Below are 26,829 nucleotides of genomic sequence, written 5' to 3'. Positions count from 1 at the left end.
TGTGTGATTTTTTTCTAACCAGGTGGCTCTTATTAGCTGGGCAGTCCACTTATGAGGACCTTAAAAGGTTGCTTGGTGTACTTGAGCACATTCTACAAAACTGCTGATGACCTCATGAGCCAAAGAAACCAGGTCTCACATTGTGGACTAAGCCTAAATATTATAACTTTATATTTATGTAGAGTCTGTTTTCCAAGGAACTCCAACCTCTTTACAGACATTATGTCATTAATCCTCAAAGCATCCCTGTTAGCTGCATGGCAAATATGAGTCTCCCCTACAACCCCCCCCTTTTTTCCTTCAATGTGGAACTTTGCAAGTCAGTTATGGAACCCAGCTCCCTGCTCTTACTCTATATACTATACCATGAAAAGGGCCAGAAGGCTGGCGTTTCCTGCCCCGCTTCTTGGTGGGATTTAAAGGGATGTCTCAGTTTGTATGCAGTCGGTAGTCAATGTCTCCAGATTCAGTTCTCCTCTTAGAATTTTCTTCATTGTGGCTTCATCGTGTTCAGGCATGGGACCTCCACTGTTATATCTATGGGAAGAGTAGAAGTTTGCAGTTGGAATTTGAAGTGAGAGACTTTGTAATAGGATATAGATTTTCACTTGTTACTCAGAGATCCCTTACACTTCTCACACCTCAAAATAAAGTTGATTCTAAGTCACCATACCAACTCAAAACACACTTCATCTTATAGTCATCTCATGTTCAACAGAATCAAATAATGTTCAACTAGATACAACCAATCTGTATTGAGTAATCAACATATACTAATCTTTATGTCAAACATTTGCCAACATAAGATTTCATTTTACATGTGTACTATTGCATGAGAACCCTTTGAGTTTTAAATCCTGCATGTGTGAGAATACCTAGAGCAAAGGAGTCAAAACCGAGAGCTATCGAGATGGCTCCGCAAGCAAAGGTGCTTGCTGTGAAGGTAATTGAGTCCCTGGAGCCCACATGGTGGAAGAATAGAACTGACTCCTGTAAGTTGTCCTCTGATCGCCACATGTATAGCATGTGCGCGCGCGTGCATGCACGCGCACACACACACACACACACACACACACACACATTATTAAAGGAGGTGCAACACTTGGATAGATGACTTCTGAGCTGGCTCAGAATTGTGAACTGTAGTGGCATAAAAACCCATTTCACGTCCCATATCACATTCTTTCCCAGTTTGATAGATGTTGGTACTTGGTTATGTTGGTCATCACAGTGAATTGAGAGATACTAGGTAAAAATTAGAGAAGCTCTTTTAAAACAAGGTAGAAATTTCCAGTCTGAATCAGTAAATCCTGAAAGCCTCAGAGGCAAAATGTGTCACGTGCCCTGCAACAGTGCTGTTCCACTCAGCTCTCCAGCTCCGATAGATGTGAAACGGCCCTACATCTAAATTGTGCTTAACTGGAAACTGAGCAGTCGCGCCACATCATGGAAAATCTTTATAGGGCTGGAAAACATACGTCATACTGAGGAATATAATGTAGCTGTGTTCTGAAGCACTGCATTGCATTGCATATTCAACAGCCGTGGGTTTTAAAGTTTTCAAAACATTGCAAACAGTGTTTCTTATTACAGCAAATACTAGCCAATGGGATGTTCTTTGTATGCCATGTAAAAACTTAGTGATGAGGTTAGAAACTTAAAAACTGGCGTTCCAGGCCAGAAGTGTGGCTCAGTACGTGTAGAGTGCTTGTGTACTGTGTCAGGCAAAATAATGCTTGTGTTTACTGCAGGGTTCTATGCACGCTGTGCCAACTCAGCCAGCACAGTTGGGGGGGGGTACCTAAACCACGCAGTAATGTAACTGTGGACCCCTCGAGTTGAGCCAGGTCATCAGCTCTAGTTTTAACTTAACAGTAAAGGTTTTAAAAGTGCTCCGGACTGTTCTCTGATGTGTAGCCCAGGACCAGCTATGACAGCAGTGACTCTCTCGTTGTTAGTTCTACATTTGGTGTTTGCAATTTTCCTAGACTTTTCCCCACTCCATATTGATTCCAGAAGTTCCTTTCCAGTCTCTACACACTGCTCTGGCATAGTCTCAGCTCAGTTTTCATGAGTCAGGGAAAACTTGGGCACTCTGAGGAGAAGCTCGTTAGACGTGTTCAGCCAGCTCCAGGCTAGTTTATAAAGTCCTTCCCTCCATTCCCTGCCCTTCTGCATTCCTAAGCACCCTGCTGGTTCTTCACTTTATCTGTGTTAGACATTGCTTAGAGTTTGTGGCTTCTGTGTCATATGCCCTACTACCCTGAAATGCTTTAGCGCCAATTCCTGCCCTCTTGCTGCCACCATGCTCTTCTCCCTTTACCACCGCAGCACGTAGCTCGGAAGTTTGAATCTCCTGCCTTTCTGACCGTCCTTTAACCTTCTACTCTTTGTCTCTCTTTCGTCTCCTTTAGTGAGGAGGAAAGCTTGTGGTTGCTACATGTGGAAAGGAACTTGAGGCAGTGAAAAAGAAGCTCCCCACCTTGGGGACCAAGAGTGGCTCTGTTGACTCAGCCCTCAGCCTTGAGTGTTCCCACTATAATAGTTCTGCTACAGTTTTACAGCAACAATTTGGAGAGAATAAGATGAATTTTATAATAATTTCAGTTTTTAGTTGCACCGATGACTTCAAAGTGAGAACAGGTATTTTCTACAAAGAGTCAAGAAACTAAAATTTTAAGCGATGATGGTCACTTAGCTGGGGAATTGGGTGACTTCAGGATCCAGCCCCACTGTAGACTTTTCCATTACCTTTTGTGTTGCATGCTACATGGATGTACTTGAATGTGCATGAATGTAACTTGGAATTATTAGGTAATAAAATGTAAACAGGAAATTAAGTAGACTCCAACTAAAGTAATGGCAGAAAATCCATTGTTTATATGAAGAAATTCAAATGTATTAATAAATTTGATCAAGAAGAAGGTATAATTGTTTTAATTTTTGTATTAGGAACTTTTTTTTTAAATTTTTCCAGTGATTTTTCCAGTTTGAGGTGGTTTTTTATTTGTTTTGATTTTGAGACAGGATCTCAGTAGATAACCCCAGCTAGCCTGGAACTAGCCTGGAACTCAGAGATGTGCCTGCCTCTGCTTCCTGAGTGCTGTGATTAAAGAAGTACACCACTACACCAGCTGTTTTTGTTTTTTGAGTGAGGATCTCACTGTGTATCCTGTCTGGCCTGGAACTCAGGGTCCTCCTGCCTGTTTTCTGAGAGCTGCAACCACAGGGTGAGCACCCATGCGCAGCTTTCATTTTGTGTCAGAAACTATGATATGAATGTTGAGTATGAGCTCTGAAGAGGTGGCTCAGCAGTTAAGACACTGACTACTGTTACACAAGACCCGGGTTCGTTTCCAGCGCTGACACGGTGGCTTTGTTCCAGGAAATCCAGCGTCCTCTTCTGACCTGTAAAGGCACCAGTGCACATACAGGCAGGCAGAGCACTCAGACACATAAAAAAGGGCTAGTGAGATGGCTCATCAGGCAAAGGTGTCTGTTGCTGAGCCTGAGGCCATATAGTAGATGGAGAAAAGCTACTCCTGCATGTTGTCGTCTGACCTCCACAGGAGCACTTTGGCATGCCCCCAGTCAATAAATGTAATTTAGTAGTTTTAAAAGAATAATGTTTAGGTTCCTGCTCCTCTTTCAGCGCTTGTCTTGTCTTCTCTCTCTCTCTCTCTCTCTCTCTCTCTCTCTCTCTCTCTCTCTCTCTCAGAAATGGGGTCTTGCTGTGTAGTGCTGGGTGTCCTGGAACTCAGTGCAGACCAGATTGGCCTCACACTCACAGTTATCTGGGTGCCTTCTCCTTCTAAGTGCTTCGATCAAAGGTGTGTGCTGCCACACCAGCCTTCCTCTCCTTAGAAGAATCAGCACACACCTCAGATGTATCATGTCTAATAATGTCAGCATGTCATTCATTGCCTGTGGTTTCTTCTACTCATGCCACAGCCCGTAAGTATGTGTGTGAGTGAGTTATATGCTTTTTGTATCCATCTTTATCGCTAGAATTCAAAATTAATTACCTAGGTACTTGAAAGTAGGAAAGTAACTGACTTTTTTGAAAAGCATTTAGAAATATTTCAGAATAACTTATGACCTTTTAAAAGTAAGCCAAATATCCAGGCATCCCAGCACTTGGGAGGCAGTGCCCATGAAGGCCAGAAATGGGGATCAGCTCTACCAGAACTGGGGTTACAGGTGGTTCTAAGACATCAAGTTAGATGCTTTGAATCAAATCTGGGTTCTCTGGATGAGCCTCCAGCCAGTATTCTTAACCACTAAGCCAGTGCTCTAGCCCCAGGCTTCAATCTATTCTTACAGACAGTCCAAAAACTGCCATAGATATTTCTTTCCTTTTCATTCATTCATTCATTCATTCATTCATTCATTCATTCGTTTTGGGGGGTTTTTGAGACAGGGATTCTCTGAGTAGCCCTGGTTGTCCTGAAACTCACTCTGTAGAGGAAGCTGGCCTCAAACTCAAAGGTCTGCCTACCTCTGCCTTTCTAGTGCTGGGATTAAAGGTGTGGGTCCCCACTGCCCAACATCCTTTCCTTTTATATCACACACACACTATCGAGTGAGCACTTGAAATATGGCTAGTTTGGGCACTGGAGAGGTGGTTCACTCAGAAAAGTACTTGCTGTACAACATTAGGGCTTAAGTTCAAATCCCCAGTACCCATGTAAAAATTCTCCAGCTAGTTTTGATGCATTAGTGAACTCAAAGTTCAGAGAGAGATGCTGTCTCAAAAAGTGTGGGAACCATTGGAGACACCCAAATTCAACCTCAACCCTCCATGTACGTGCACCCTCATATACAAATGTGGCTAGTGTTGAGTTGGGATCCGTTTTATGTATAAAATATACATTGGATTGTGAAAAGGGACTATAAAAAGGAATGTAAGATATCTCAGTAATTTTTTAAGATTTGTTTATTGTCTGTACAGCATTCTGCCTGCATATGTGACTGTAGGCAAGAAGGAGGCACCAGATCTCATTATAGATGGTTATGAGCCACCATGTGGTTGCTGGAAATTGAACTCAGGACCTTTAGAAGAACAGCTATCTTAACCTCTGAGCCATCTCTCCAGCCCCGATATCTCAGTAATTTTTATTTTGGTCATATGTTGGAATGTTGGAATGATAGTATTTTGATATGTTGAATTAAGTAAAGTATTACTGGGCTGGGACTGTAGCTTGGCGGTAGAGTGCATATTTTCCATGCGTGAAGCGCTGAACTCTAGCCCTCAAAACACTGTGTGTGTGTAATCTGTTTTTATTTTTAAATATGGCTGAAATCTGAACTTAGATATATGGCTTATAATTACATCTTACAGTCTATTTCTATCGGGTGTAATTATGTATATACACATTTAAAATATACTAGGTAATACATTTAACTTCTGGACATAATGAAAATAATAATGTCTTCGGAAGCTTTTTTTTTTCACTTAACATGCATCTTGGAATTTTATTTTTCTTCATCGTATATTTAGATGAACATCATTTTTTTTTTAACTGTAGCATGGTATTCCTTAAATGTCTGCTGTTGAGAACGTATTTAAGCCTCAGAGCTGTTCTCTGGCCTCAACATACACACCAAGGCATGCCTGTATATGCACCACACACTCAGAGTTAGTGAAATAGTCAACACATCAACTAAAACTTTTAATTTAAAAGTTTACTACTTTAGAAAGTCTTTGAACATGACTGTGCACATATGGAATAATTTCTTTAAAACTGACCTCATGAAGTTTCTGTAGCTCATATAGACTGTCCTGCTCTAATTGCTACTACAGGAGATGTGTTTTCCCTTCTGGCCCTGTCTTTAAAAATACATCATGGACATTTGTTGTTGTTTGTTTGAGTTGAGGATAATCAAATATCCTATCTGTTAAATGGCAAATATAACCCCCATAACTAGGGACTGGCTGAAGGATTCGTGTATGCTAGGAAGGTACCACTATGTTATATCACTAGGCCTTTTAAAAAAAAAATATTTTTTTTTGAGACAGTCTCAAGGCTACCCAAGCTAGCCCCAAACTCACTCTGTTGTCCAGGCAGACTTTGAACTTGTGATCCTTAGGCTTCAGTCTTCCAAGTAGCTTGGCGTGAAGGCCTACACTGTCAGCCTTAAATGCTATTTTAACCATTTTTATGTGTATAGTTTAGTAATATAAAGTATATTCACATTGTCATGTAACCATGATTGCCACCCATCTTTGATGCCTTTGTTTACCAAAACTATTTTCCATCAAACAGTAGTTCCCCCATCCTCATCATCATCCCTCAGCCCCTGGACACCATTGATTTACTGCCAGTCTCTATCAATTATGCTATCCCAGAGACCTCATAAAAGTGAACTCAAGACATATTTGCCCTTTTGTGACTGACTTAGTTCTTAAACATTTGTGTGCACACACACATGCATAATATGTGTATACATACATATGTCATGTGTATATAACATATCAGAAATGCCTTTCTTGTAAAGCTCAGTAACACTACATTTTATGTATATAACATCTCTCCATCTGTAGACGTCCTGGCTAGTTTTGTGTCAACTTGACACAAGCTAGAGTTATCTAAAAGGAAGGACTCTCAATTGAGAAAATGCCTCCTTAAGATCCAGATGTAAGTCATTTTCTTTATTAGTGATTGATGGGGAAACACTCAGCCCATTGTAGGTGGTGCCATCCCTGGCCTGGTGTTCCTAGGTTCCATAAGAAAGCAGATTGAGTGGATGGAGAAATGGCTCGGCAGTTAAGAGCACTGGCTGCTCTTCCAGTATGACCTGAATTCAATTTCCAGCACTCACATGACAGCTCACAACTCCTGTTCCAGTGGATCTGACACCCTCATACAGACATACATGCAGGCAAAACACCAATGCACGTGAAATAAAAATTAATAAATTTAAGAAAAAGAAAGCAGGCTGAACAAGCCATGAGGAATGAACCTAGTCTTCATAGTCTCTGCAATCAGCTCCTGCCTCCAGGTTTCTACCCTGTTTAAGTTCCTGACCTGTCTTCCTTTGATGATGATTTGGTTTGGAAGGGTTAGGATTAGCCAAATGAACCCTTTCTTCCCAGGTTGTATGTGGTTGCTTTTGGGCATGGTGTTTGAGCCCAGCAATAGGAACTCTGACTAGGACAGACCTGTAGGTTGCTTCCACCTCAGCTGTTGTGAATTATAAAAGTTGGTGTGCACACAACATGTGGTGGACAGATGCTTCGGTGCTAAGCTGTGCCACTATACTTTCTGAAAAATTTTAGAATAGCCTTTATTTTTATTTATGTGAGAAATGTTACTGGGATTCTTGTTCATTGATTTGTTAGGGAGAATTGGTGCATTTGTCTCATCACACACAGGTAGAAGTTAGAGGACAGCTACACTAGTCCTTTGATTCCACAATATTAGTTCCGGGGATTGGACCAAGGTCATCAGGTTTTGCCATAACTGCCTTTACCTGCTGAGCCATCTTACTGGCCCGTTATTGGGATTTTGAAAGATGTTGCTTTGAATCTATAGTATCAACATTGATAATATTCAGTCTTACAGCCCATGAATGTGGATGTGTTTCTGTGGTTTCACTGTTTCACATACTGTTTAAGAATCTCAAGCCAGGCGAGGTGGCACACACCTGCAATCTCAGCACTCAGAGAGGCAGAGGAGGATGGATCTCTGTGAATTTGAGGCCAGCCTGGTCTACACAGTGAGTTTCAGGCCAGTCAGGGCTACATAGAGAGACCATGTCTTTGAAGAAGAAAAAAAAAATTAAAAACCACCTCTTTTCAGCGGTAAAGTTATAATCAAAATGTTTCATATTTTCTTCTAATATTTTTTAAGATTTGCTTTTGTAAATATTTGACTCCTTAAGTAAACTGAATTTTTTGTAGTATGAAGACTTTTCTCACTGTATTGATAACACTCAGTCTGCTCTGCCTTGCTAAAACTGAAATGTCATGTTCTTAGATATGAGTAGATGTTTTACAGTTGGTCTATGTCACTGATAAATCTACTCTGATAGCATTGTTATCCTGCTCCAATTATTCAAATTTTGTGGTATGTTTTAGTATTTGGAAGTTTAACTCTTTCCTTTTCATAATTCTCCTTAAATGTCTTTATGGTAAGCCAAACATGCTGGTACACACCTGTAATCCCAGCACTATGGAGGCAGAGGCAGGTGGAGCTCTGTGAGTTTGAAGCCAACCTGGTCTACAAAGCACATCCAGGACAGCCAAGGCTACATAGAGAAACCCTGTCTCAAAAAAAAAAAAAAAAAAAAAGTCTTTATGGCGATTTTCTCTTCTGTATGACTGTTAGAATCCATGTAACAAGTTCCAGCATGCATATTGTTGGAATTTTGGTCAGGACTGGGGGAACGATTGTTTTTGCAATAATGTTGGTGTCTTAAGGAAACATTATTCCGTAGTGTCTATGTCTCTGCTGTCGCTGTGTCCCTGGGAAGCTCCGTGCATATGTTGTACGTGGACGGCTTTGTAGAGAGCTCTTCCCAGAACTGTAGCCCCATAGCACTGCAGTCTGCCTGTGTGCTCACTGACGCCTTCTGTGTTCAATGTCTCTTCATGTCTCCTTGTTTAAAGCACACACATGATCATTTGTGCTCAGCTGGGTCATGAAGACTAATCTCCCAGTCTCAAGATTGTTAATCCCATCAGCAAGTGTCTCCTCTTGTAAGGGAACATTCACATGTTTCAGGAGTTAGGGCATAGACATCTCTTGGGACCCAGCTTTTAGGCTGCCATGGGGATACAGGATAGCTGGGGAGTCTTGAGGCAGCGAGAGCAATTGCAGCTGTCAGTCACCGAATGACTTGCACGTGTGAGGTACCATGCTCTATACCATTCCATTTACTCATTACCAGAATGCTGTGTAGGCCACTTTTGATGATAGGGAAATAATGATGAATAGAAATTTTAAGAGTCATGAGGAAAAATGGGTTCAAAAGAAGAGCAATAATTCCATTTTAGCTGTGTTTAGGTCACAGTAGACTATGCTCAAGAAAGGGCCACTCCCAGGTAGAAGCCCGGGAGCCCTACAAAGAGTTGTGATGACCTTTCCTAAAATTTCGTACCTTTGTTTTCCTCCTTCTGGACTGAAGAAGAAAATTATAAGAAACAATGAATTTGATAGCAGGAGACCTGAATTCTATTTATTGAATGTATGAACTGGATATGCCATGTCATCCCTCTGAGCTTCAGTTTCCACATCTGTAAAAGGTGAATGTTCTGGTTTTCTTTTTGCTGTGGTAAACGCCATAACCAAAGGCAACTTAGGGAGGAAAGGGTTGATTTCAGAGCACAGTTTACACTCAGTGGCTGAATGAAGCCCGCGGCCAGAGCTGGAGGCAAAAACGAGTCAGAGCCCATGGAGGAAGGCTGCTGACTGGCATGCTTCTTCTGGCCCACACAGCCACTTTTTCCTCTTTATAGTTATAGATTTGTATTAATTGTGTATGGAGGTTTTGCTTGTGTTATGCCTGTGCCTCGTGTGTGTACAGTACCCAGGGAATTCAGAGGAGGGCATCCAGTCCCCTAAAACTGGAATTACAGATGGTGGTGAGCCATGTGGACGCTTGGAATCAAACCCAGGTCCTCTAGAAGAGCAGCCAAAGCTCTTAACCTCTGAGCCCACAGCTAATTTTCTTTTATGCTGAAGCTCCCCTTCCGACCCATAGTACTGACCACAGAAGGCTGGGCATTCCTACCTCAGTTAGCAGTTCAGAAGGTGCCCCCACAGACATGCACACACACCAGTCTAAAAGAAATAATCGAGGTTGAGGTTCGCCTTTCAGAGGAGACTCATTTGTGTTAAGTAGAAAGAGAGAGAAAAAAGAACTAACCAGCACAAGGAGTAAGGATTTGAGGAAAGGGGAATACTTACTCACTGCTGGTATGAATGCAAACTATGGAAATGAGTGTGGAGGTACATATATGTACATATATGTGTGTATATATATATATATATATATATATATATATATATTTTTTTTTTTTTTTTTAGTTTTTTTGAGACAGAGTTTTTCTGTGTAGCTTTGACTGTCCTGGACTCACTTTGTAGACCAGGCCGGCCTTGAACTCACAGTATCCACCTGCCTCTGCCTCCCTGAATGCTTGAATGCTGGGATTACAGGTATGTGCCACCACACCCAACATACATGAAAATTTGTACAATATATTTTATCATAGTATTTTTCCTTCTCCAACTCCTCTGAGATCCTCCCACCCAACTTCATGTTCTCATTCTTTTGATTATCTCAGAAAAAAATCCAAACCAGGAAAAAAAAAAAACCAAAACAGTAAGACACTAAATAGCAAAACAAAAAGTGCACACACACACACACAAAACAAAACAAAACAAAACAAAACAAAAAACATAGAATCTGGCAGGATGTGGTGGTGCCATTGGAGAAATCTAATTTTCCCTTTCTCTACAAGTAGCTTCTTGATTAGATTGGTACTTGTGTCCATTCTCCTCCTTAGTGCTGGGATTTTACATAATGGAATATTATTTGGCTGTTAAAAATGAAATTACAAAATTTACAAGTGGGGGATAGGAGAAAGGAATATGGATAAAGATTAACACTAAAGACTTTTGAAAAATAATAAGAAAACCTACTGTTACAGGTATTTCCTAAAATATATACACACATGCATATAAAAATAATTAAAACAGTGTTACTTTGTAGTCGGGCAATAATGCCCCTAATAGACAGCACAGACTAGCAAAAAGCCCAGCGCCAGAAGTAAGCTTCCTCCTCTAAAGTTGTTAAAGAGCGTTCCTTTTTTGTAGTTGTTGGCCAGCGAGGGCCCATAGATTCCTAAACATTACAGGTTATTGCCAGTGCATTTGGCTACCTTCCAGAACTTGATGGTAAAGCCCTTTTGCTAAAGACACCATGTACTTGAGTCATAGATCATAGAGAAATCAACTGGTACTGACTTGGGATCTTCATCTGTATTGGCTAGCTTTCATAATACTGGAAGATGCTGTGCGTGCTACAGGAGGAGAAAAGTGATCACCAGGTTTACCCAGCTTTTATAGCCTAACAAGGCATGCCCACTGGTACAATAAATATGGGAGTAACCACTTTCTCTTTGGATTTAAGGCTTATTTTCACAAGATGAAATCCATACTGGCACCATTATGAAAGCCAAGATCTTGTGGCTAGACAGGTCATAGGCCCTAAAGGAAAACCTCCCACTATTATGCTGCTAAATAGACATAGTATTACACCAGCTCCTAGTGACCTATCCTTCTACACATAGATTTGTGCATATCTCAGCCCTCATCAGAGAAACCCTCCTGCAGCAGATGAGAAAAGAAGCCCACCAGCTCAGCACAGGATAAGACATTATATCACATCGCCAACTCCCCATGCTCAAGGATCATTAGAAAAGAGGGAGCTGGACAGATGAGTGGTGGTTTAAATAAGAATAGCCCCTGTAGGCGCATATACTTGAATGCTTAGTCAGCAGGGAGTGGAACCCCGGTAGAATTAGAAGGATTAGGCAATGTGGCCTTGTTGGAGGAAGTGTGTCACTAGGGGTGGGCTTTGAGGTTTCAGACACCTGTGTCAGGCAGGCTCAGGCCCTCTCCCTGCTGCCTTTCGATCAGGATGTAGAACTCCCAGCTACTTCCCCAATGCCGTGTCTGCCTGTGTGCTGCCATGCTCCCGCCATGATGATAATGGACTAAGCCTCTGGAACTGTAAGCAAGCCCCAGTTACATGCTTTCTTTTATAAAAGTTACCTTCCTCATGGTGTCTCTTCACAGCAGCATAACAGTGACTAAGACAGGTTGTCAGAGTCAGAGGCTGTGGGTGACTGCCAGCATGTTTCCTGGATAAGACAGAGCATTTGCACATATGAACCCAAACTGTTTGCGGCAGGGTGTGTAAGCCCTGAACAAGCTCAAGCTGGATAAAATCCCAGCACTGAGAGGAGTGAGAGCATGAAGTCTGAAGCTCTAAGCTGTTGACAGTAGATAGCTCCTAGGAGAGAAGTCAGTTTCTTTAGGGTGCGTCCTGGTGGACTGACCACACTCCAGTGAATGGCCACACATCCAGGAGTGTATGGACAGCAGGCATTGGACTCAATGGATTAAAAACAAAAACGGACACAGATTTGTGTACAAAGGGAGGGAGAATTGGTCGGGAGAAATGGGAAGGAGGGAAAGATTGTCAAAACACACTGCATCAAATTCCCAAAGAACTAACAGTTTTTAAAGCCTAATTAAGAGTTTAAAAATGGTCTCATGAACAGTTCACAAAGATGATATACAAATATGCGGTGTAAAATGTCTAGTTGGGGCAGTCTCTCTCATTTGTAGGGTGAGTCCATTTAAATTTATATTGTATATAGGAAGCTTCTACAGTAGTGGGTCACCATATGGCTTTTGGGTTACTTATCTCTCCCCATATTCCCTTTACCCTGCCTTCCATTCCTTCCCCATTTAATCCTAATTTCCCCCTTTATTTCCTTATAACACTATATTCTGTTTTTTCTTTACTTGAAAGATCCCCTCCTCTTCCCTGGTCCCTTATTAGCTACCTAACCTCCAGGACTATTCTAACTAAAAACACATATCTGAAGCTGAAAAGCTAATATACACATATAAGAGAAAATAACATTTGTTTTCAGGAGTCTGGGTTACTTTACTCAGGATGAGTGATTCAAACCCCATTCACTTACCTCAAAATTTCATTTTTGTTATCAGCTAAATAATATTCCTTTGTGTTGATGTAACAGTTTTATTATCCATTCATCAGTTGATGGATATACAGTAGGCTGTTTATAACTTCTAGCAATTACAAATAGAGCAACAATAAACATGAAAGAGCAAGTATCACTGCAGTGAGAGGAAAAGTCCGTTGGAAATGTGCTCAAAAAGTGTCATAGTTTAATCTTGTGGTAGGTTATTGTTATTATTATTATTATTATTATTTTGGTAAAGCTTCCCCCCCCCCATTCTGTAGACTGTTGCTTTGAATGACAGTGCCCTTTGCTATACAGAAGCATTTTGGTTTCATGAGACACCATTGATTAATTGTTGGTCTTTTCTTTAACATTTATTTATTTAGGCATTTTATGTATATGAGTGCTCTGTCTTCGTGTACATCTGCATACCAGAAGAGGGCATCGGATCCCATTGTAGATAGCTGTGAGCCACTATGTGGTTGCTGGGAATTGAACTCAGGACCTTTGGAAGAGCAGCCAGTGCTATTAACCACTGAGCCATCTTGCCAGAACTAATTATTGGTCGTAATGCCTGTGCTATTTGTGTCCTGTTCAGAAAGTTCTCCCTGTCCCAGTGAGTTCAATCAAGCCTATTCCCTGTTTTCTTTTCTATCAGATTCAGGATATCTGATCATAAGTTGAAGTCCTTGATTCACTTCAAGTTTTTGTAGGGTGTTAGATATAGGTCTATTTTTATTCTTCTACATGAAGCCATCCAGTTTGACTAGCACCCTTTGCTGAAAGTGCTGTCTTTTCTTCAGTGTGTGCTTTTTGGATTTTTTTTTTTCTTTTCTTTTCTTTCAAGAATAATGTGTCCATAAGTTGCAGAATTTTCAGTTGTATTCCAGTGATCATTGTGTCTGTTCTTATACCAATGCCATGCTGTTTTATTACCATAGTTCTATAGTACAACTTGAAATCTGGGTGGGTGATAACTCTAGCAGGTCTTTTGTTACTCAGGATTGTTTTAACTATCCTAGGGTTTTTGTTTGTTTTGTTTTTTGTTTCAATATGACATTGACAATTGTTTTTTCAATTTCTGTGAAGAATTATGTTGGGATTTTTATGGGGATTGTGTTGAATCTGTTGGTTGATTTTGGTAGGATGGCCAGTTTCACAATGTTAATCCTGCTGATGCATGAACATGGGAGGTCTATCTTCTTCAGTATTTTAAGGTTTTTATTATACAAGTCTTTCAGATGCTTTGTTAGAGTTATCCCAAGATATTTTTGAGGCTATTGTGGAAGATACTGTTTCCATGATTTCTTTCTCTGTTAATCATTTGTATATCAGAAGGCTGTTGATTTTTCTGTATTAATTTTGTATCCTGATGCTTTTGCTGAAAATGTTTAACAGTGGTAAAAGTTTCCTGGTGGAGTCTTTGGGTCTTTTAAGTATAAAATTACATGATCTGCAAATAAAAATACTTTAAAAATTTTCCCCTATTTGTATCCTCTTGACCTCCTTCAGTTGACTTATTCCTCTAGCTAAGTACTTATTGAATAGTTATGAAGAGAGTGAACATCCTTATCTTGTTCCTGATTTTAATAAAAAATGCTTAGAGTTTCTATCTATTTCAGGTGACATCAGCTGTGGGCCTGTAAGTTGCCTTTATTATGTTGAGGTATGGCCCTTGTATCCCTATTCTCTTCGGGGCCTTTATCATGAAGGATATTGGATTTTGTCAAGGGCCTTTTCTAATGAGATGACCCTGTGGTTTTTGTCTTTTAGTCTTTTTTAAGTAATGCAGAAGTTCTCAACCTGTGAGTTAAAATAAAATTACAGTTGTGAAGTAATAATTATAGGGTTGGAGGTCCCCCCTACATAAGGAACTGTACTAAAGTGTTACACACTGATGTAGTAGATTACATTTATCAATTTACTTTATGTTGAACCTTCTCTGCATCTCTGGATGAAACCTACTTGATAATGGTGGATGATCTTTTTGACGTGATCCTAAATTCAGTTTGGATTATATTATTGAAATTTTTTTGCATCTGTGTTATAAAGGATATTGGTTTGTAATTTAATTTTTGGTTGGGTCTTTTCATGGTTTTAATATGAGGGTAATAGTGGCTTTATAAAAAGAATTTTTAAATGTTCCTTCAGTTTCTATTTTGCAGAATTTGAGGAGGATTGGCATTAGTTCTTCTTTGAGGGTCTGTTAGTATTAGTCACCGAATCTCTCTGGCCCTGGGCTTTTGGGGATTGATTATTTTCTCTATTTCACTCGGGGTTATGGGTATGCTTAAATTGTTTATTTTATTTTGATTTAACTTTCTTATATGTCAAGAAATCCATCCATTTATTTTATGTTTTCCAGTTTAGTGGAAAACAGATTTTTTAAAAGTATATTTTGATGATTCTTAAAACTTACTTAGCAGCTGTTGTAATCTGCCTTTACATTTTTAATTATACTAATTTGGATCTTCTATATGTGTCTTTTGGTTAATTTGGCTAAAAGTTTATCAGTCTTTTTTATTTTCTCCAACAAACAACTCTTCATTAATTGTTTGTATTTTGTTTGTTTCTATTTGATTGATTTCAGCCCTGAGTTTTATTTATTTTTTTCTTCCCATCTATTCTCTTTGGATATTATGTCTTCCTGTTTTCTATAGGGCTTCAATTGTGCCCTTAAGTTATTAATATGGGATCTCTACAGGTTTTTTGTTTTGTTTTAATGTAGGCACTTTAATGTGCTAAGAACTTGCCTCTTAGAACTCTCTTTGTTGTGTCCTGTAAGTTTGGGTATGTTTTCATGTGCATTCAATTCTAAAAACTTTTAAATTTCCTTCTTGTTTTCTGTCTTGATCCAGTATTCATTTAGTAGTGAGTTAGCTTCCCTGAGTTTGTATACTCTGCTCTTTCTATTGCTGTTGATACCCATGGTAATCTGATAATAGGCAAGATGTTATTTCAGTTTTCTGTATCTGTTGAGACTTGGTTTGTGTGCTTATATGTGGTCATTCTTGGAGAAAGCTCCATGAGCTTCTCAGAAGAGAGTATATTTAGTGTTTGATTGGAATATTCTGTAGATGTCTGTTAGGTGCATTTGATTTAGACATTGCTTAACTCCACCATTTCTGTGTTTAGTTTTTGTCTGGATGACCTGTCTACTAGGGAGAGTCAGGTGTTGAAATCATCCACTATCACTGTGTGAAAGTCAATATATAGTTTTAGCTGTAGTAGTGTTTCTTTTATGAAATTAGGTGTCCTTGTGGTCGGTACATAAAGGTTTAGAATTATACTCTGGTGGATTTTTCCTTTTATGTGTATGAAGTATCTCTCTCTATCTGTCTATCTATATTTCTTTCTTGGAGACAGGAGACAGGGTTTCTCTGGGTAGCCTTGGCTGTCCTGGACTCACTTTGTAGACCAGGCTGGTCTTGAATTCACAGAAATTGGCCTGCCTCTACCTCATAGAGTGCTGGGATTACAGACAAATGTCACTGAGCCTGACTCTCTGTTTTTTCAGATTAGTGGTGGTTTGAAGTCTATTTTTTCAAATATTAAAGTATCTATGCCTACTTGCTTCTTGGTCCTATTTATTTGTATCTTTTCCCATTATTTTACTCTAAGGCAATATCTGTCTTTGATAATTAAGTGTGTTTCTTGGATAGAGTAGAGTTGGATTCTATGTCTTTTAATTAAGGAATTGAGAGCATTTTTATTGAGAGTTATTATTGAGCAGTGTTTATTAATTTCTGTTGTTTTGTTGTAGTGGTGTGTTCACCTCCCCCTCCTCGCTCTCTTTTTTTTTTTTTTTTAATTAACTGTTCTGTGTTTGCTTATTGTTTGTGCCCTCTTTGGTGTTGTTAACATTTTCCTTGGGCTGACATTTTTTTTCTAGTACCTTGTGTAGACTTTGATTGTGAACAGAAATTGCTTAAATTTGTTTTTTTGGGTTTTTTGTTTGTTTGTTTTTGTCTTTTTGTTTTGTTTTGTTTTTGGTTGGTTGGTTTTTTTGAGACAGGGTTTCTCTGTGTAGCCTTGGCTGTTCTGGACTTGCTTTGTAGGCCTTGAACTCACAGAGATCTACCTGCCTCTTGCCTCCCTGAGTGCTGGGATTACAGGCTTGCATCACCACACCCAGCTGACCTTAAATTTGTTTTTTTATCATGACAATTTTCTTCTTTCTTCATCAATTGTGATGGGAAGTTTAGCTGGGTATAGTAGTCTGGGCTGTCATCTGTGAATTTTCAGAACTCATAAAACATCTGTATAGACCCTTTTGGTGTTCAAAGTCTCCATTGAAAATTCAAATGTTATTCTAATGGACCTGCCTTTATATGTGACTTGGTCTTTTTCCCTCATAGCTATTAAAATCCTTTTGTTGTTGTTTTTCTATACATTTAGTGTTTCAGTTACTAACTTTCTCTAGGTTGGGGAAACTTTATTCTATGCTTTTATTATTTAAGGTATTTTTGTGCCTTTGACCTGGGTTTCTTCTTCCTCTAATCTACGGGTTTAGTCTTTTCATAGTGTTCCATATTTCCTGAATGTTTTTGTACCTGGATTTTTTTTTAGATTTAACATTTTCCTTGACTGAGATATCCATTTCTTCTACTTTGTTTTTAAGATCTGGAATTCTTTCGTCCATGTCTTTTAATTTATTGGTGAGTCATTTGCTGAGGTATTTGCTTGGCTTCCTGAGTTTTCCATTTTGAATTTCTAGTTTGTCCTTTAGTAATTCTGTTTCTTTACTGAATTCTACTTTCATGTACTAAATTGTTTTCATCATTTCATTTTCATGGTCTTCATTAACGTATCTAGTCATAATATTGTTAAGGTCCTTGAAAACATTCATAATTGCTATTTTGAAGTCCTTGTCTTGTGATTCAGCTAAATTGCTTTTATTGGGGCCTGTTACAATAGGATTGCTGTCTTCTGAAGGAAACATAGTGTTTTGGTTGTTCATGTTTGTGGTTTTGTGCTGGGATCTAGACATCTGGAGTTGATGTTTGAGGTGTTTCTTGGTGTAGATACCTGGTCTTGCCTTCAGTGGGTCGGCGGCCTTTGATGGGTGGTTTCGTTTCTTTGGTTGCTGTTTCCCTAATCTGGATCTTAGGCAAGTGTCAGAACTATAGGGGTGCCTGAGTTCCAGCCAAGTATGGCAGCTGTGGGCCTCTGTTAGACAAAGCAGTTCCACAGGTTCACAGGAAGTCACAAAGGAATGGAGATAGGCTAGAAAGAAAGACTTAAAAGGGTGCAGCAGAGAAGAACTAGGGAGACCTTGTGACCATGCCAAGAGGCTGAGTCCTAGGGAGATGGAGGTAGGCTGAAAGTGAGATATCTTAAAATGGTCTGAATCCTAAGTAACCTGATCATTGTTTTTACCCATCTTCTATTGGCTCCTTTTCCTGTGTTCTCCTGGGATGCTGGACAGGGCCATAAGCTGCAGCTTTCAGAAGACCATGCAGTCAGATGATACTCCACTGTGTACTGTGCTGCTAAACTGAGACATTCATTCACTTAGGTGTTTTAAGTGCATTTTTACCTTAGTATATTTTCAGCATCGAAGCAGGTTTGTCATACTGTAACTCCACTACCAACCAAGAAATACAAGCAAGGTGAGCAGAGGCAAGCATATCTTTCTGAGTTAGAAGCCAGCCTGATAGCAAGTTCTAGTTAAGGCTATATGTTAAGAGGAAAAAGAGGAAGAGGAGAAGGAAATATCTAAATCCACTTTATCTCTTTGCTTCCAAATATCAGAAAAGCAATATCCCTTCCTTTGTCTAGAATACTTCTTTGAGTATGTCCTGCTGGTGCAGCTTCCTGTAGCCCCTACTTCACTTGCAGACTTAGCACTTTCATGGGCATCTCTCTTTTGGGTATTTCACCTCCCACTTAGAATCTTGAAAACACATTCTTTTTCTCTCCAATCATCCTAGTCACCCTGTTCCCAGCTCTCACACCCTTCCCTTCCTTTGTCTCTCATCTTGGTCAGTAGCATTACCAGGCACTGCTACCTTGTCCTTTTTTATTCTTTGCTTTTCCGTTTTGTGCTGGCTGTGGGGAACAGGTAGGTTAGAGTACAGCTGGAGTTCAGGCTTTTGTTCTCTCACCTTGGCCTTCTAGCCCATCAGTGCTCCCTCTGGCTCTGCTGCTACGCTTGCTCTTTCCCAGATCATTTCCCCTTTGAAGTGGTATCATTGCTCCTGAGCCCAGCCTCTCCTCTCACCACAGATGTCTGTCTAAAACACACCAGCTTTTGGGACTCTTTGGCCACACACAATTTCAGAGCAATGTCCAAACTTCAGAGACTGGTGTTCTCAGCCCATTGCCCCCACCCCTTCACGTCAGTCTCATTGAACAAAGCCTCAGAATTCCCAGGGGTGCTGCCCTAATCTGTGCACTTGTGCTCCTTCTGTCTAGAATGTCTTCTCTGACCCTTTTTCCTGTGTCATTTGCCCTGTGATTGTCTGCTTGGAATTCTTGGTTCAAGCTTCATATCTTTGAAGTCTTGCCGTGTCTCCTGAAGAAGAATGGTTAAGATCTTATTGGAATTCTTACTGAGCCTTAAACGTGGCTGTCATCTCACCTGTTCTCTGTCTGTTTGCCCTCCCCAGGCCCTCTTTAAGGGCATGGAGGACATTCTGGTCAGTTTGGGGTCTAGTGCTGAGTGCAGTATCTGTAACAGAAATGGTGCTCAAAAGCCTTTATCGACTTCAGTCTTTAGAAAGCTTTATTTCTTTACACAGGGGCTCTCTATGCAACCCTGGCTGGCCTGGAACTAGTTATATAGGCCCTGGATCTGAACTCACAGATATCTGCCACCTTCAGCCTCAGGAGTGCTGGAATTAGAGGCATACACTACCACGCTTGACTTCATTGTAAGACTTTCACCTTAGGGAACATGGAAGGATAATTGATATACTAGCATCTTGAGGTAGATGGAATTACCTAGTTATAACCCTATGAAAATACACATTCATCTCATAAATAAAAATAGTCATGGCTCAGAAGCCTGTTTATAATAGAAAATAAAGAAATCAAACATGAACAAACCTTTCATAAGGCCCAGTAACACATAGGCCATTTCCGTAGCTCCCCTGAAGTTGGAGATAGGTGTTCTCTGTAAGCATTTGCCTTGTTACTGTCCATCATTATCATATTAACATGACTTACATTCATGTTAATATCATTTATTTTTAAATTACTATTAATCCTTTTATGATGCCAGAGAAGCTAAATGAAAGAAAAATCAAACCAATGTTAATGCTACACTTCCTTGAGGGGCACATACTCTCTGGGCCATAGAATTTCTTGACTTGGGAAATGGCAAGTCCAGAGAATCTAGAGTTAAAGCTTGATTATGAATTCACACCAGAGAAGACACATTTTATAGAAAAAACATATGGCCAAATATGACCTGAAAAATAAGTTTGAAGTAAACAAAATTCATTACACTCTCATCCAAGGCATGTAGAGTACTCAGTGTATTTCCTGGATGCCTGGGGCAGCCCATCCCATAGTTCCCCACGCAGGTCTATCTCCTGATGCAAGATAATTACTGTGGCCTGAACTGCTCACTCTTGCTATATGGAAATATATCTGATTTCTTTCCAAAGCCTGAGAGACCTGGCTTCCAGCTGGCTGACACCTGGAGATCATTTGATAAGTTAATTTATACTAACATCATATTGAGTAATAATTGGAGGATATATAAAACCTAGCCCTGAGAGCTGCTCTAATAGAGGGACATTTCTCACTGTCCCATATACTTTTCTTGTCTCTTTTTTTCTCCTTGTCTTTTCACAACTCAGCAACTCTTAATCTGCTGAACTCTGCCTCAAGTGACCTCCTCCCTTCTGTCCCCCTCTGTCCCTCTACCACCTTCAGTTTAGAAAACTACTACTAACTCTTCAAGATGCAAATCAATATTCCACTTCTAAGTTCTCTATATTCCCGAGGCTCTTGACTTTCATAAGGTTTTGTGTTCTTTTTTTACTTTTTCAGTGGTTATTCACTTTTCAGGTGACTTTTATTTCCACCAATTCAGTGTACCCAGTAGTCTCCAGGTGGCTAAATTAAATAAACATACATCAGTACCATCAACCTGTGCCTATCAGCAACACTGACAATACTGCTGACCACCACCGTTTTATTTTTTCTATTCCCTTTTCTTAACATTGTTTTCCCCTGGATTTTTTGACATAACAGTCTGCTAGTATTTTATCTGTCATTTTTTTTCTTCCTCGGCCTTGTTTGTTGGCTCCTCTTCCAGCTAATCTCTCAGTGTTGGAATTCCTTAAGGCTGTGTCCTGGCTCCTTTCCCTTCTCACGCTCTGCTCTCCCAATAAACAAAACACTTCCACACCCAGGGCCTTAATTATTCAGGCAGCTGACTCTCAGATTACATCTCCAGCCCAAAGTTCTCTCCCAATACTCACACTGCATTTCTACATTGCAAACATAGTACTGTTTGAAGATTCATTCACTCATTCATTCATTTGTCCATTATTCATCCTTAAGCCTCTTCTACATGCAAGGCGCTTCCTAGATATTGCTGATACAGATGTGACTAAAACTGCCTGTGTCCAATCTTCTAGAAGTCTATAGACTGTAATGATTGGGTAACCTAACTTAACTGAGATTGTGTTTGTATAAATAAAGCAAACTATTTTTCTTTTGCTCTCATACCTCAGTCAACACAGAAAACCTTTGCTGCCTCCCTCTGTGTGTGCATGGATGTGTATGTGTGTACGTTAATATGGACATATGTGTGTATATTATATGTGTGTATGTGTCCATGTATGTGGCAATACAAATGTATAGAGGGTCTTTAGGTCATGGAACTCACCAATTCAGCCAGACTACCACACCAGTGAACTGCAGGGATCCCTGTCTTGAACCCTCACCTAGAACTGGGATTATAGATGTTACTCCTATACCCAGCTTTTACACGAGTTCTGGGGACCTGAGGGCCTCATGCCTGAACAGCAGGCACTTTGCCCACTGATCCATCTCACATCTCCAACACAGAAGACTTCTATGACACTGAAAGATCTAAGGGTTTCTCTTCACCAAAAGCAACCACTTCTACCAACAGGAAACACTAATTTGGTGCCCTCCAACTCAATTGACACTATCTATTTAAAGTGGCCCCCAGCTCCTCCTCTGCACCCCCACTTTAGATGCCAATTGCAAGCTATAGATTGTTTCTTTCTCCTGTGCACCTGAGCTATTGGCACAATTTATGATTTCTGCAACCCCCTCAAGTTCAACTAATTTGTTTGAATGGCTCATAGAATTCAGGGCACACAGTACGTTTATAAAGGATGTTAGAAGGTGCATAGAGCTTCTGTGTTCACTCTGAGCCAAGAACCTCAAAAGTTTCATTTGTCCTTTGGGGATTGTAATGCTGACAGACTAGATGAAGGAAGCCGTTATGGCCTGTCTCGTTGTTCAGTCTTGATCTCTCTGTGTAGCATTCCTTCTAGTTATAGGACAGGTCGCTTTCTGAAATGAGGATAATATCTGCTATTATTCATCTACTATCATAAAAAGTAGGTCAGAGAAAGACAGAAGATTTGAGATTCTATAACATGCCTTGAGGCAGGAATTAGGAGTTAGAAACTGAAAAAACTAAATATATGTCTATAGTAATATCACAGGGATTGGCAAAATTTCTTTGGTGAAATAATTTTTTGCCAGAGTCAGAATCTACAAGTGAAGATATAAGAAAGGAAGAGTATTTTAGGCAGAAGTATTGCATGCAAAGAACTAGAATAAAAAAGGGACAGGGTATGAGATCAGAGCATGAGGTAGTATCCCGGTGTGACCTGAGAAGTCATAACGAGTTAAGATGCGCAAACGGTCCAGTAAGTTCCCCTTCAGCCTGCCAACAGGGGTGAGTCGTAAGGAGCATTGTGAGCATTTTCCCGAAGAAACAGGAGATGTACAGAAGCATCACGGCCAAGCAAGCAGCCAAGACTGTAGTGATGCCTTTGGGAATTTTTAAGCCAAGAAGTAATGTAACCAGATTGTACAATCCATGGGAGGTGGATTTTTAGGGCTTTTTATCTCTTTTTTTCACTTAGATTTGTCTCATGCACAATAACTGTTGAAAGAATGGATGTCTGTGGACGATATAGGGTTGCGTTATAGTGTAATCATTGCTTCATGACTCTTCATGAGGTTCAGTCCTGAAACACTGACCTTGACAATTTTTTTATATTACTATATATCTTTTTCATAAATATATAACTACAACCTGCTCAGTGCATATGTTATTTGTATGTGTGTTGGAATTGAATAACCAATTGGTGTGTTCTTGCCTAGGAAGGCTCTTTCTCCCACTCAGCATTTCTTAATGGTCTGTAGCTCTTTGCCCAGGATTGAGGCTTCGTGAGTGTCTGCCAGTGCAGACTTATCTGGAGCACCTTAGGTGAGAACAGTGACTGGCGACAGGCTTAGGCGGAGCAGGTGATGAATTCCGATCTCGGACAGTGCAGTTGAGTTTTCTTTGAAATGACCACGTAGAGACTATAGTGGGCTGTGGATACACATGCAAATGTGTGCTTCAGAAGAGATCTAAATTGAACACATGACTGTGGAGCTCTTGGCTTATGAAATGTAATAGATTCCTAGGAGAAGATAAAAACCTAAATGGGGGGAGACACAATAAGAAGCAGAAAAGATGGCCAAAGACAAAATTCAGGGACAATATTCAAATAATAAACATTTAAGGTGATGACTATAAAGGAAATAATAAGTCATTTACAAAGGAAGGACCTCTCATAATACCATCCAAATACTGCCAGATCAGGTGGCTCTCTATCTATGTATGCAGCAAAATCCTGTCTTGGGCTTCTTAAGTAGAGAACAATACTAAAATCAACATAGAAACTAGTTTAGCACCATGCAGTAAATAAAAGTGTATTTCTGGGCTTTTCGGGCCCATATGAATTCTGTATTCTTTGGGCTCCACTGGTAACTAATCTGGCAGCCTCTTAGTAATCTGAATATTGGTAATTTTTAGGTTCTGCTCTCTGAGACAGTGAAGTGCAAAGCAGGCACTTTGCCCACTGAGCCATCTCGCATCTCCAATACAGAAGACTTCTATGACACTGAAAGATCTACGGGTTTCTCTTCACCAAAAGCAACCATTTCTACCAACAGGAAACACTAATTTGGTGCCCTCCAACTCAATTGACACTATCTATTTAAAGTGGCCTCCAGCTCTTGTCCTTAAACTTACAACAGTCCTGCAACAGTCTTCTAAGTACCACACTTAGAGACATGAGCCCTGTGCTTGGCTAAGAAACACCTTAAGAACCAAATGTTTAAAATATGACAGGGCTAGGAGTACAGTTCAGGTGCACTGCATCAGCTAACGGTAGTGATATGCACCTAGAATTCCAAAACTTGGGAGGTGGAGGCAGGAGGATGCATGCTTCAAGCCTAGCCTAGGATATACATGAGATACTGCATCAAAAAAATAAAAATAAAAAAAATAAAAGAATCACACATAAGGGCTCTCCAGAGAGCTGTCTCCGTGGATAAAGGGACTGACTGCTCTTGCAGAGAACAGAGGTTGGTTCCCAGCTCCCACATGTGACTCACAACTGTCTGTTACTCCAGTTCTAGGGTGTTGGACCCCTTCAGTCTTCTCCAGCACCAGGCACACATGTGGTGTACACACATACATTCAGGCAAACACTCATACACATAAAAACACATCTTTTCATTTTATACACACACAATATATGCATTAGAAATCATTTTATTCATATCTAATGTGTTTACAGATGATATGTCTAGCCCACCTAATTGCTTGGCCAGTTGACTTTTGGCATCAAAGGTACAAATAGAACCAGTTGTGTAGATGAATATGTTAGCTTATGTAGTTCATATAGATCATCTATCTATGTGGAGGTGTCTCCTGACTGATAACATGCTTGCCTTAAAGCTTATCAGTTTTCTATAAGCTGTTGAGAATCCCCAGACTTCACTGGGGATTACTGAAGGTATTTTGATTAGCTCAATGAAATAAAATTGTAGTCCTGCAGTTTAACATAAAACTGTAGTTATTTGACAATAGAAGAAAAGGGAGTAAAACCTAGTTAAAACATAAGGTGAAGCCGTCACGGAAGTGTTCACCCATTGTTTCTCTTCTCAAGTGTGTCCGGGACTGATGGGAGTAGGGTAGTTCCAGCAGCATTTCCAGGCAAGGTGAACTTCATTAAACGCTTTTTCTATCAACCGAACTATAACAAATTCATCTTGTAGACTAAAAAACTGGCTTTGTGTTTTATTGCTATTTATCTTTCTTTAGAGCAGTTTCAAACTTCTACACATATAAAGTTATTTGATAAGCAGCTCTAATTTTCTCAAACTTTCACTATTTTATTAGTCAGTGTTTTAGTTAAGGTTAAAGAGAGTTTGTGGCTTCTGGGATCAGAAATTCAACCCTCTTCTAAAACTAAAGGATAAATGAATGAAATGAGTGCTTAAATTGCCCATTTTCAGACCCAGTTTCTGTTTCTAAATGGTACTTAAAGGCTTTACTGACATTCTCACTATTTTGTAGTTACATCATATCAATAATAACATTCAACTACTACAAAAGAAAAGAAGGATAATGTTGGAGCCTCTGCTAGATATTCTCACAAGTCTGGCTTTAAAATATACTGCATTACATTTTCCTTCCAAACAACCAGAAGATGGGGGGGGGAAAACATCCTTTCTAGCAGCTGAATAATATACAAACGTCCTTTCTGCTTTTCTTGGAACTCCAGGCATCAGGAGTTGTCTGATAGACCATATATACTTCTAGTTAGTCATTCAGATGAGCAAAAATAAGTCCCAAGTTCTTCACAAAGTTAAGCCTAGTGGGGATGATAATTAGTGATAATTCACTGATCAACTTCCCTGTAGTCAATATTATATACTTTTCTTCAGCACAAGGACTCATTGTCCTCTTTAAGTCGTTGGTCTAAACAACTGCAGAAAAGACAAGGCTCTGCTGGCTGAAATCAGGACTTACATTATGTCTGCCTCTAAAGTAATCAGTGCCCTAGATCTCTCCTGACCCTTACTTGCTCCTTATTGGCCCCACACCTTGATCAACAATCTTCCCTCAAGAGTTGGATGTGCTGAATTCACTAGACAGAGCCAAGAAACTGTCCCAGAAACTGGCTGCCTCCAGGGGACTTGAGCTCCTGAAACTTGGAATGCCAGCTTCTGATACTGGCAGCAGGGTTATGTGCTGGGCCAAAATGAGCCCACAGGAGAGCAGGTTTGGATGGGTTACGCAGGCTTGGTTTTCCTGTGTTATACATGTCTTGTGCAGATTTCACATCTCTGCTGAATTGTACCTCTCTCTGTGGTTCTCACAGATTCAAAGGATGAATTTTGTGCACATTGAACCAAGTTTTGAAAGCTCCAGGAAGAAGGTCAGCGAACCAGTGACAGTCTTCATCCATAACAGAAAATGAAACTTAGGTGCCTTTGCTATGTATGTTTTGCAAAAACATGTATGAAATGTTGTAACAGAAAAGTAAGCTCTTATCGCCAAAACTGTTTCCTAAAGTTTTTGCTCAACTCTTTCCCACTGGTGAGCAGGACATGGGCTCACTTTGCTGGAAGGAAACAACAAGAGCACCAGGGCTGCTTTGGGATGGCATTACCTCACGGCTGAGTTAGAGATGAGACACGCTTTGTATTTGCAAAAGAACCACAGCAGTTATTTTGAAAAGAAGTAAGCTGCTGCTCTTAAAGAAAAGGGCTTTTTTTTTTTTTTTTTACATAATTGAACTCACCTGGTACCTTGACTGCTGTGAAGTATTATGACTTGTTGGAACCTGTGTGTTGGAACCCTTCTGTAGCTGTATTACAACTTGCACGAAGCAGCATAGGATGTGTGTGAAGGTGCTTAGCTGTGACTTACATGTTGACTTCAGTCACGAGTTGATCAGCAGCATGTGCATGAAGATGCCCTCCCTGTAAAATTTCTCGGTTCTGGCCCCAGGCCCTGTTTTGTTGGCCAGTCCCAAACAGCTGACAGACAACTCAGGAGCCTGGTTCCCTTGTAAGACCTATGTTGAATATTTTCCAAA

At 40.1% G+C, this 26,829-nt stretch overlaps 1 protein-coding gene across 1 annotated transcript in view; it reads left to right on the top strand.

The window, feature by feature from the left end:
• Positions 1-26,214, top strand: part of Hormad2 (HORMA domain containing 2) — an 87,473-nt gene extending 61,259 nt beyond the window's left edge. The window contains exon 10 of the mRNA XM_021652512.2: positions 26,110-26,214. Coding sequence (XP_021508187.1) covers positions 26,110-26,208 — 99 coding nt within the window. The 3' untranslated portion in view covers positions 26,209-26,214. The remainder of the gene's footprint in view (positions 1-26,109) is intronic.
• The last annotated feature ends 615 nt before the right edge of the window (positions 26,215-26,829 follow it).

This window comes from Meriones unguiculatus, chromosome 12, assembly GCF_030254825.1.
Source record: "Meriones unguiculatus strain TT.TT164.6M chromosome 12, Bangor_MerUng_6.1, whole genome shotgun sequence".
In the NCBI taxonomy this organism is placed as follows: Eukaryota; Metazoa; Chordata; class Mammalia; order Rodentia; family Muridae; genus Meriones; species Meriones unguiculatus.
The sequence above is the reverse complement of the archived record's forward strand: the minus strand, read 5'-3'. Positions and strand labels throughout refer to the sequence as shown.